Below are 11,582 nucleotides of genomic sequence, written 5' to 3'. Positions count from 1 at the left end.
GATAAAATGCCATGAACTAAAAGAGCTTTGGGAAAGAAGGAGCTCAATAAATATGAGATTGCTGTTCCTAAAGACAGCTGGTGTGTTTTCAGTGGGAAGGGCTGAATGATCCCGCAGAGACCCAGGACACTTTCTCTGCCAGGACATCTGGGGAGAGTGACCAGCACCACTCAGAAAGTGTGCAAACTGTTCCACCGACAAGTGGGACCAGACGGCAGAGGCAATGGGCCTCCTGAGGAGGTTGGCTTCTCCCCCTCCAAGGGCATAGGTCCAAGATGCAACTAGAACTCGCGGAATCTTGAGTTCTAGTTAATCTCTCTGGGACACACCCAGGGACCTACTGCAAGTTGCCCCCTTCCCTAACTTGTTTTTCCATTTATAAAAGGTGCAGATGCCTGCTCAGTCCTCTTCACAGGGGTGTTACAGGGCTGTGAGAAAACACATCATCCAATCCTAAAGAACTCACTTTAGAGATTATACACAGTGAATGTTTAATTCCTGTCTTTAAGTCCTTTGAACAACAACATATAATTTTTCTTCCTTATAATGATTAATTGCAGAATAGCCTTCCCTATAGTTTTACCCCAAATCACATTTGTGCATCGCTCCCCTTGCCCTAGGCTAAGAGATGTACAGGAAATGGAAAAACCACTCTACCATGAACCTGAGCACAAACACCTAAGGAAGTAAGCCAGATAGTTTGACCAAAATAGACATTAAGTACAGTACACCCCAAAAGAAAAACACAGTGCTTGGGGAAATGGGTCTCCTGGTGCCCTCCCTTATACACATAGCTGAGAATTAACTGCAGATGAAAGTCCTTTGATGCTTAGAAACCTGAGACATCAGGCTGCCCAGGGTTAGTGATCAACAGTACTTCTGTTTGAACTTGCCTGGTATTTCACGTTTATCGGTACCATTATAACCTAGCAGAGTGTTACCAACGCCGAGTCTGACTTGGCACTCTCAGTTCCTGTGATCCTGTAGGTGAGTACGCCACCCCGAACGAGCTGGCAGCTCACACAACATTTTAAAATATCTTGCAATTGAGCTGAAATGACGCCTCCCTGTAGAGCCACTCACCTGCTCCTGTGCTCTCACTTGAACTGAGTTGAAGCAGGAGCACAGGGAGAAGCAGGCAGTTTAAAACCCCATTTCGCACTTGGCGGTAGAGCCAAAGCTGCCTTTCCACTTCCTTTCATCTTTACGTGCTCTCTCCAGCTCAAGCCTCACCTTGCCCAGACACCTTCCTTCGTTGTTAGCTCTGCGTTTCTGAGATGCAGTGATTTTTCTACCCGTCTCCCTATTAGACTGTGAACACCCTAGAGGGTAAGTACTGGTCCTACTCAACTTTGAACTCACAACATGTTCACAGGACATGTCACACTGAAGGAAGGGTTAGATGAATAGACACAGGACTGAATGAATATACCAGACCTGGGCTCCTGGCTCACCTAGGACAGGCTTGCTCTAGTATCAGGTGAGAGCCAGGCTGAGCTGTTGGAAATTCTTCTTGCTCTTGGTGACTGGTATGAGGCACGTCTGAGACCCCTGGTTGGGGATGGCAGGGGGTAGAGGTGGAGGGGACTGGCCTGATAGCTGGGAACACGTCTCTGGATAAAACAACAGGCCCAGGTGAGGACTGCTTATAGGCCCCTGGCCCTGGTAACGTGGTCTCACCACCTAACCAATCCACAGAAGACAGTTTGGAAGAACTATCAGTCCAGTAGGGAAGGAGCTAATTGATGCAACTTTCAGGATGAGAAACAGAGAAAACAAAGGGGTGGAGAAAAGAAGGAAGTTCAGCCAGTTGTATTTAAAACCTCTTCTCTCAAGGAGGAGTTCAAGATGAGAGGGGGCCTTTGGGGGCAGAGCTGCAGTGAACTCGGGCCCCTAGAGAGTGAGATGAGTGCAAGTGAGGCAGGTCTTGAAAGGCTGGGCGGGGGGTGGGAAGGCAGCCGCGCAGGAAGGAGGCTGGGCTCCCATCTGGAGAGCCAAGGGGCTGGGGCTGCTGAACAGATGGAGCGAAAGTTGCAGCTGGTGGAAATGCACTTTCATGTGTAAAGTTTGGTCCACGGAGGATTTCGACTTCCAACTCTGAAGGCAGCACTGGGCAGGTGGCTCTGCTCCATGCTCCGCCTTCCCCTCCCACTGCCACACAGAAAATTCGACAACGGCGGCTCTATGCCAGGACTCAGCCACCGTGCCTTCCACCAGCATCCCTTTCAACAGGCAGGAGTTGGCATGGGGACACCAGGGCACAGCCAGGATGGCGGAGGACTGCAATGTTTTAGCAGCTGAAGGGGGCAGGGGAATAGGAAGGATTAATCCAGCCTTCCCAGGAGGGGACCGAGAGAACCAAGAACAGACGCGGAGGTGGAGAAAGGGAATCAGACCTTCCAAAGCTGTTCATGACATACACACTGGGTCTCCGCTCTGGACTTGGTTGAGCTTTGGCTGAAGGGGACGCACTGGGGAAATGTGAACACACAGCAGACTCTGAGGCTCTGGGCTCATTTTAGCTCAACCTTGAGAGAAGTTTCTCAAGGGGAGAATATATCTGTAGTTTTTTAAGAAATATTTGCCCACCAGAGCTTTAAGAGAGAAAGTGATTTCTACATCCTCTGGCTCTGACAGTTACCTGTCCTGATATTTAGACCTTGGCCTGTGGGAACAGAAGCCACAAGCACAGCAGCTCTTGGGGGAACTGGCCACCCAGCCAGGTTAACCACACCCACGAGGGAGCAGCCTGGGCCATGAGCACCAAGCTCTGCCTCTTCCCCCTCTTTCTTTCTTTACTTGTGCGAGGCTGTGCTCCTGGCCATCAAAAACAGAAACAGGCACTCTGTCTTGTTAAAATCCAAATGCTGTTTTTAGAGTACGTGATTTTGCTTCCTTAAGAAAAAAATAACAAAATAGCCGACTGAGACCTAGTCCTTTATCTCTATTGTGTCCATTTTCCCAAAAGATGTCACTGTTCGAGAAAATAACTTAAAATGTTCTTGGAGTGGAGGTAGTCTCTCTCTCTTCTTAGTGGGATGTCTTCTTGGCTCCTTTCCCAAACTTGGCATCGAGACCAAGACCTATAGAGAGAGAGAACACGGGCTTAACTTTATGGGGAGAAATGAAGCCTACAAATGATTTGGGGGTGGGGGGGGGGTGGGGGGGAGCCTTGGTTCTCCAAAATTGGAGCTTTAAATAAAACTAGTTTTCAAACATTGGTTTTATAAAAGCTCCTCAGAGAAAAGAGATTGGTATCAAATGAAAACAAAATCACCAAGATACTGGTAATTACATGTATATTTGAAATACAGCAGGGACTTCCCTGGCAGTCCAGAGGTTAAGACTCCACGCTTCCACCGCAGGGGGCACAGGTTCGATCCCGGCTTGGGGAACTAAGATCCCGCATGCTGCGTGTGGTGCGGCCAAAAAAAAAATAATAATACAGCAAGACTGAAAGAAATTTAAGAATCAAACTTCTAAGCTAGGTCTCTCAGCTTACCCACAGCAGCATAAATGAGTAGGGAATAAGTATAATAATTTTACCCTGCTCAGTATCTGGGGAAAGCAGAATCACTGGAAAGAAATCACTCAAATGAAATGTTCCTTAGGAAAGCTAGAGTAGAGGTAATGCTTCCTTTTCTCTTTTAAAAAATTTTCTCTAAAGTAACCTAATGAATTTCACAAATATACAAGTAAATATTAAGGAAAAAGAATAACGCTCTGTCACTGTCCCTTTGTGTGGTCCAGAGCTGCCCGCTCTGGACGGAACTTACCCAAGAACACAAGCACAGTGCCCACCCACTGCATGGGGCTGATGGGGTTGGCGAAGAGGATCACAGAGGCCAAAATGGTGAAGAACTTTCGAGTTGTGGTGATGATGGAGCAGGTCAGGGGACCAAAATACACCACTGTCATGAAGATGAAGCTCTAGAGAAAGACAGGGAAAGACTAGGTCAGGCTGGTTCTTGGCTATCTATCTGCCAAGAGGTCTAAAGTCTGTAACAGGACATCACGGCTAATCTTGCCACCCCTCTTCTCGCAGCCAGGCCAGTCTCTTTTGGGGAAGCCAAGCCATCCTCCATCAAGGCACTCACCTGGCCCAGGGCACTAGTCAGGCCAAAGAGCAGGATGTTATAGATGATGGCAGGGTATCTTTCGGCAAAGCTCAAGAACTCCCAGAGCTCCCCAGTGAACAGGATTCCTAGGAAGAAACGTCAAAAGATGAACGGTGCATCTTGTGTGCCCGTATTCACACCCCTGCAGAGGCCTGCTAAAGCACTCTGAAGGAGGCCATGGAAAAACATATGGAGTGAGTTTGTATTGTCCCATCAGGCATCTCCTATTTTTCTGATAAGAGAAACTAACTAAAGACTCTTCTGGGAAATACTTGGAAGTTAATGAGTTACTTCTGCCAAAGTGATTGAACGCAGCAAACCTCAGATGCTGTGAAGATACTGATCCACACATCCCGAGCTCAAGGCAGCCCCAAGCACTGCTCGATTCCAGCCATCAGAAGCCTCCTCTGTTAACCCTAGTGTGTTGTATGAAAAATACTCCCTGTGTGCGCCCAGATTTGAAAAAAGTTAGGAAGCACTGATTTAAAAGCAAATACATCCATGTTTGAACAATATTCAGTATTCACCACATACCAGTGTCTCATCTCCCTCAGAAGAGGGCGAGTTCCCAGGGCACCCCAGCATTTTACTACTGTGTGTCCTCCCATGATACCTGGCACAGGTCTACCCGATTGTGCCACTAACAAGTAGCAAGTAGAGCCAACTGGTGAAGGTTTCTCCAAGGCTTCTCAGGGGCCTGGACATAAAGGCATCTGAGAACTGATGGGCAAAGTTAGCAACTGGCACCAGAGCTAGAGATTATGTGGATGAGGGCAGTCTGCCCTCTGCTGATACGTAGAAAGAATAGCAGAACTGCTCCTTACCGGCTCCCAGCAGCAATGTCGACCAAAGGTTGATGTTCAGCATCATGTGGTTGGAGCCTGTTTGGTAGTGAGCCCGCATGTGGTCCTGGGAAACGCCGGTCAGCCCATCCAGGGTGAGAGACAAGAGCTGGGAAAGAAAGAGTACAGCCTGCAGTGAGAAGGCCACCGGGACCCTCCCTAACGCAGGACACAGAACTCTCACCTTTCTGAGACCCCTCAGAAAAGCCGCTGCCTTAAGACAGAGTCCTCAGAACAAAATGCTGCCATTTGTCCACAGGTGGAGGATGGGAGAGACCACGTGAGCTCCCTCCTCCCCTCAGGCACTCAGAACGACAGGCGATCTGAGCCACATGGATGTAATGTGATCGGAGCAGGGCAGGAAGCCTACCGCTTCCCAACACAATGCCGTGAAGTCTGGCGTGCAGGGGCCTAGAACGGCTCATGGTGAGCCACACTCATTCTTCCACTAAAGCTGGAGAGAGGAAATCTAGTCCCAGCATGTTAGCCTCCTGGCTTGGAGTATAGGGCTCCAGAGACTGGATTCTGTGGTCACACTGCCTGGATTAGAATCCGGGGCAATGTAAGCCACTAACTCTGCCAATTAACAGCCATGTGACCATGGGCAAGTGATTTAACTTTTCTTTGCCTCAGTTTCTTCACCTGTAAAATGGAGATAATGCTATCTAAGTTATGAGGTTATTGTTGTAAAAATTAACTAGTTTACACGTAGAACACTTGGAAAAGTGCCTAACACCTAGTAAGTAATAGCTACTATAGTATTTTTTAATTAATTAATTAATTAATTAATTAATTAATTTATGGCTGCATTGGGTCTTCGTTGCTGCGCACGGGCTTTCTCTAGTTGCGGTGAGCAGGGACTACTCTTCGTTGCAGTGTGCGGGCTTCTCATTGTGGTGGTTTCTCTTGTTGTGGAGCACGGGCTCTAGGCGCGCGGGCTTCAGTAGTTGTGGCTCACGGACTCTAGAGCGCAGCCTCGGTAGTTTGTGCACGGGCTTAGTTGCTCCGCAGTATGTGGGATCTTCCCAGACCAGGGCTCGAACCCGTGTCTCCTGCATTGGCAGGCGGATTCTCAACCACTGCGCCACCAGGGAAGCCCTATAGTATTATTTTTAACCCTGGCTTCCATGTTCCTTGGAAAGCCACAGTGAGAGACACACTACTCCTTTCCTCTTTGCTCTCAGGTCTCTGGAACCTCACACCAGCATTTAGACACAGGCCTCAGAGTCATCCCTTCCCCAGAAGGAGAGCTGACCCACAGTGAAATATTTTAGGCTCCCCACTATGGCCTTAGCAGAGCCAAGGGCTTTGCAGCCAGAGACAAAGACCAGAAATGTGGGGCAAGAAACATCACAACCTCCCTCAAAACATATAACTGGCCTTCTGCCTGCACAGGTGGGGATACTCCTCTGTTAAGATTACTGGAAAAGGCTTCCTTTCCCAACAGAATTGCATACCAGGAGCAGCTCTCCATAGCCAACTGTGTGTTCTTCTATCCCGACTACTTTCTTGGGTTTGTACATGAAAAGGGCCACTCCAGCCACAATTAGCAACACACACAGGTACTTGGCCATTGGATACTTCTTCTTCAAAAGGGTCACTCCAAGGAGCATGACTACAGGGAAGAAACAGAGTGGAAAATTCAGGCACCCATAGGCATTGATGAGCCCAACACTCTCCTTCTAGGAGCCAAAGACTCACGGGAAAAAAAGAATGTCTGAGAAGGAAAGCCGACAGAGGACAAAAGGAGGGTGCAACGCTGGCACCTAGACAGAGACGACTGAGCAACAAGGTTGAGCAAAGAGTATAAGGAAGGGAAGAGGTAGAGAACAAAGGTGAAAGTTCCAGGAAGGAACAGGGCAGGGGAGGGGCAGTAGGGAAGAGTGACAGGTTGAGGAAAAGGAAACTGATGATCAAATGGGATTTAGGGTGTCTAATGACAACGTGAACACATGGGACACCAAAATGATTGACTATGTGAAGCAGGTTAGGTCAGCCTCTGGCTCTCAGTGAGGATTACCAGCTAATGAACACCCAACACCACAGGAAGTGATAAAGGATGGGCAGGGGGAAGGGATGGAGGGAACCCGAGAGATAGCTATGGTGAGATGACAAAGCCCAGAGGCATAGAGCTCTAGCAGAGGAGGATCAAGCTCACTGCAGGAAGAGTGAGGAAGGAAGATGGCGACCATCTTCTTCTGCTTACCTGGGATGGGCTTGCACGATTTACCAAGGACCTGAAATTAAATTCAGCAAAAATAATTTCTGAGCGTCTTTGATGTGCCAGGTACTGTACTAGGTGCTACGATAAGATGAGTTAAGTGTGAGGCCTGCACCAGAGACTGCAGCCTCGGAAAGCAGCCCTACCACGGCCAGCCCACCACCACTAAACCTCAGATCTATGGTTCTTCACACTCTTAACTTCCCAAACACACTCTCTTTTTATTTAAGTCACAGGCCAGAGGGAAGCATCTTTCATCCTTTTCAAGCAACTTCTGAGCCAACCCTCATTCCACCCTAAGGTTTCACCTGAGTTGGGTAGTTGACAAACTGTAGTGCTGAGTTGCTGGAGACCATGGCACCCAGATAGGAGACAGAACAGGCAGCATAGAGCCAGCTCCGAGTACGATCCACCCTGGCAGTGTCAAAAAACTGGATCACTGGGAGAAGACAAAAGAAACATACAAGAGAAAGCTGGTGGGCCCAGGATGGACCACTGAGCAAAAGTTGAAGCCACATGAAAGGAATTTGCCTGTCAAATAAGATGAGAAGCACAAACTATTTCTGTCCTCTTAGACTGGGAAATCTCTGAAGATTCTCCAACTCTCCAATCCCACCTAACCCTAACACAAGACCTCATGGAGGGCAGGGGTGGGGGTAGGGTGTCCCTTCAGTTCAAGGGACTAGTTATCCCTGCTGCTAGCCCCCAGGGAACAAAGAGAGAATGCTCAAAACATGCTTGAAGCTGACACATAAAGGAAAATCAAAAGGACAAAGGAAAAAGCTTTAAGTATTCTCATGGGGATCTGGAACACAGAAGACCCATTTCCTGCACATTTCTGACTGACAAGTTGATTTAATCTAAGGAAATGGGGTTTCACCCTTTTCCAAAGCCACTAGTTTTCTCAATCGAACAGAGAGGCTGTTGCAAGCACTAAAGGGGCTGAGGGTGCTGAGACTTAGACCTAATGCCTAGGATACAAAGGGGAGGGGACACACAACAGATTACTATCTAAGTACTCACAGATCTTGGCAAACACGGCATTGATCACGCATTGGATGAAGACCAAAGTTAAGGCAAAAGTGAACGTCTCCTGCTTGGCTCCCTCCCCATACTTTCCTCTTGTTCTAAGAATGAAATGCATGAGAAAGAGGGGAGGAATTAGTATACTTCCCTCAGTGCCATCTACCTACTAATCCAGAGCCACTGAACACTTTGAAATTTTCTAGCCTCTCTAGACGTAGGGAGAGTTTGGTAAGGATCACCGGGCTCATTGACATCAGAAGCTGATTTTATGGCATCTAAAAACTAGACATTCCAGGCTGCTGATCCCGTAGCCGAAGGAAAAAAATATCCGTACAGGATGGAGCAAGAGGAAACGTGAAAAATTAGTTGGTGAAACGAGGTATCCCGGGCAGAAGAAGGGATTTGGGCTATAGCAGCAGGGCCGAGGGCAAAGGAATCCGCTACCTGCAAGCATCTGGGAGTTCCCAAAAGGGGCCGGCACAGGTCATGGAAACCTAAGCCTGTGAAACCTAGCTCCTTAGAACCAACAGGAGAAAAGAGCAACCAAGGGAAGAAAAATAACCAGCTCCCGAGAATCCAGAGACCAACTTTCACGTTTTGGAAACCTGGGGAGGTTTCAGCGGCAAAGGCGGTCAGGATGCCGGGAGGGCGGGGCGGCGTGGGGGTGCAAAAGGGAACAGTGGGGCCAGGGGCGGGAGGACCGTGAACCTGACCACAGGCTGGGGAGACAAGGCGGACTGGTTAGCGGGGCGGAGGTCTGCGTTCCGACCCGGGGGATCCGCTCACATCTTTTCCTGCAGGATCCCATAGTAGAAATAGCAGACAAAGACGCCGAGGAAGCAGAGCGGCAGGCGCAGCCGGTCGGGCACCAGGGAGCTGCTAGCGGCCATGAGACGCCCGGACGACCCGACCGGAGACCCGCTCACAGCCGGCAGCGGCGGCGGCGACAAGTCCAGCCGGACATCGCCGACCGGCGACAGGGGCCTCATAGGAGCTGCATGTGACCGCCGTTGGGCAGGGCCTCAGCAGCCACCGCCAGAACTGCCAGCTCAGGACCGCCGAGGGGAAACTCTTCAGAACCCTGAACCCGCTTCCAAGGAAAGGACACCCACCCTGGGGCCTTGATCTCGTCCCTGGTGGCCAGGGGAGCCCGCTGTCCCGAGGGTGACGCCTTACCCTCGAGACTTTCCGACCAGGCAACTCCGAGGACAACTGAGACCCGGAGTTCGACGGGATGGCCTAGGAGATAGGTGGACGTGGAATGATGACGTGTAAGGATGTGGAGGTGACCAATTGGCTGCGCTGTGCAAAGGCAGACAGGTGGGCGGGAAGGAGGAGTGCGCCGGCCCGGCAAATCCAAGAGTCTTTTTCCCGGTCGGCTGTCAGGCTTCTGCTGGGTCCTAACGCCCGGAAATCGCAATGCAGCCTTAGCGCCCTCTAGCTGCTGCCCAGCGTCCCTGACTCTAACCCCTCTACAAGAGGAGCGTTGCTCAAGGCCTGGCTTTTGGGGAGCCGTCCTCCTCCTAGGGCACATCACTAGGCTCCCAAGGGCGGCAGAGCTTTTGTTTCAGCTCTGTCACTTAAAGGCAGGGTAACCTACGCATGTCACCTAAATTCCGAGCTACAGTTTTCCTAGTCTATATTATTGCTAATAATAGCCACCTTGTCGCCTCTTGACTGTTCTGAGGATCAAATGAGCTGAGGCTGTGAAACGGTTTTATAAACTGTAAAGCGTGCTGTGCAAGTTTAAGGTATTTATTAGTCATTACTCTTTCTCAACTCTAATCTTATTTCCTCACATCCTCAAGGTGGAAATGGAAGCTTGCCGAAGTGGATTTTCTTCAGGGTCTTACAACTCACCGACAAGGGAGCAAACCCTCCTGCATTGATGAGCTCCTTGTTGGAGCCCCTCCCTCATCCCAGTGTTGGACCTCCACGTGCTGACACCAAGAACTAGGGCCGGACTGACCCCAAGGCTTGCCACTACCGGGCTCAAGCCCCCCCGTAATCACTGGACTCTGGGTTGCTCTTTGGGTAGAGACTTCTTCTCCCCTTCTAGCAGCCTGCTCCTTTGGCACAGCCTCACGCAAAGGAAGGAAACTCGGGGCAGCACCACACCCATCCCTCCGGGCCTGACTCACTAAGACGTTGGGGGTAGGCCAAACATCTTTCAGGGGAGGGGTAAGAAGTAGAAGATAGGGTCTGTCTGCAACCCCCTGTATCCTTTATATAAGGTGGGGAGGGGGACCCCCACACGTTTGTTCTCTTGCCCAGTGGTTTACTTTACTGTATTAGCCGACGATTCCAGGGCACGGAGCTGGGGTTCCAGTCCCAGCTCTGCCTCTTTACCAGCTGGGACTTCAAACAATTCACTTGACCTCTGAGTCAAGTTTCCTCATCAGAAATTAATGGAAATGTAACAAGCGGTAGAGTACTGTGGTTAGAAGCACAGGCATTGGATTCAAAAGATCTGGTTCCCAGTCCTAGCTTCCACGCTTTGTACCTGTGTTTTGGGGGCAAGGTTTATCAATTTTTTTTTTTTGGCTTTCCCTCATTAGTACAGTGGGATTTATCACATCAGATGGTTTGTGATATTTCAATGACATTTTATGTAAAGCATTTTACAGTGTATCTGATGCTTACCTAGCCAATACATGGTAGTTGGGATAGCCTGGCTTAAGAGTTTGTTTTGAGGTTTTATGAGATAGATAGATATAATTGTAGTTATTACGACTGCCCTTGGGGTAGTCAACTTTTTACCCATACAGTGGGGATAATGTGTCTTTTGTGAAAATGCTTTGTAAATTGCAAAGCACTATCAGAATGTTCGGATGGTTATTCTCATTCTCCCCAAAAGCCTAAGAGCTCTTACGGGGGGGCACTATAAAGCTGAGGAACAGTTTCTTCCGCCCTCTGTGTTGTGGGCACTCACTGATGTGCAAAGAATACTCACAAGGAGCTAAAGCTTCCCTAAAACTGTGCCCAGAGATTCGATCTGAATGCCATTCCCTCATCTTGTTTTCCTTGCTGATGCAAGGAGCACCCACAATGTCAAACTGTCTCCCCTTGGTCACCCTTATGTCCCTGCTAAAATCCACTCTCCCTTAGGGTGTTTTTCCAGACTCACCCAAGAAAGGATGACTTCCCCACTGACTCCTTCACCCCACCTCCACCACACTCTTCATTCTGGACAGACTCTCCCTGGCCCTACTGTTTCTATGTCCAAGTAGAGAATGCAAGCCTGCTGTCCTGAGGACACAGACTCTGGATCCATCCCCCCAACATTATGTATTAAGTAAAGGCTCCTCTTAAAGACGAGGATGAAGTGATTAATATGATACCCTCAATCTCCATCCCGCTCCCTCCCCCCAAAAA

General features: G+C 49.4%; 1 protein-coding gene and 1 long non-coding RNA gene across 6 annotated transcripts; one reads left to right on the top strand and one right to left on the bottom strand.

The window, feature by feature from the left end:
• Window positions 1–2,918: 2,918 nt before the first annotated feature.
• On the bottom strand, window positions 2,919–9,521 carry SLC35B1 (solute carrier family 35 member B1). Of its 4 annotated transcripts, none has more exons than XM_019924914.3 (9): window positions 9,384–9,521; window positions 8,205–8,308; window positions 7,490–7,595; window positions 7,167–7,197; window positions 6,418–6,575; window positions 4,943–5,069; window positions 4,098–4,204; window positions 3,777–3,930; window positions 2,919–3,083 (listed from the first exon to the last, which is right to left on the bottom strand). In XM_019924914.3, exons 2-9 carry the CDS (start codon window positions 8,234–8,236, stop codon window positions 3,031–3,033), a joined length of 768 nt encoding a protein of 255 aa, XP_019780473.1. In that variant the 5' UTR covers window positions 8,237–8,308; window positions 9,384–9,521; the 3' UTR covers window positions 2,919–3,030. The 4 variants fall into 4 exon arrangements, with proteins under 4 accessions (XP_019780473.1, XP_019780475.1, XP_004320922.1 ...); XM_019924916.3 differs by having other exon boundaries at window positions 9,320–9,428; XM_004320874.4 differs by lacking the exon at window positions 9,384–9,521 and adding an exon at window positions 8,994–9,308 and having other exon boundaries at window positions 7,490–7,620.
• Window positions 9,279–10,881, top strand: LOC109548246 (uncharacterized). Of its 2 annotated transcripts, none has more exons than XR_002174279.3 (2): window positions 9,279–9,478; window positions 10,016–10,881. It is a non-coding gene; the product is annotated as an uncharacterized lncRNA (long non-coding RNA). The 2 variants fall into 2 exon arrangements; XR_012328411.1 differs by having other exon boundaries at window positions 9,279–9,492.
• Window positions 10,882–11,582: the final 701 nt, after the last annotated feature.

This window comes from Tursiops truncatus, chromosome 20 (assembly GCF_011762595.2).
Source record: "Tursiops truncatus isolate mTurTru1 chromosome 20, mTurTru1.mat.Y, whole genome shotgun sequence".
NCBI lineage: Eukaryota > Metazoa > Chordata > Mammalia > Artiodactyla > Delphinidae > Tursiops > Tursiops truncatus.
Note: the sequence above shows the minus strand (reverse complement) of the source record. Positions and strands in the feature narration are given on the sequence as shown.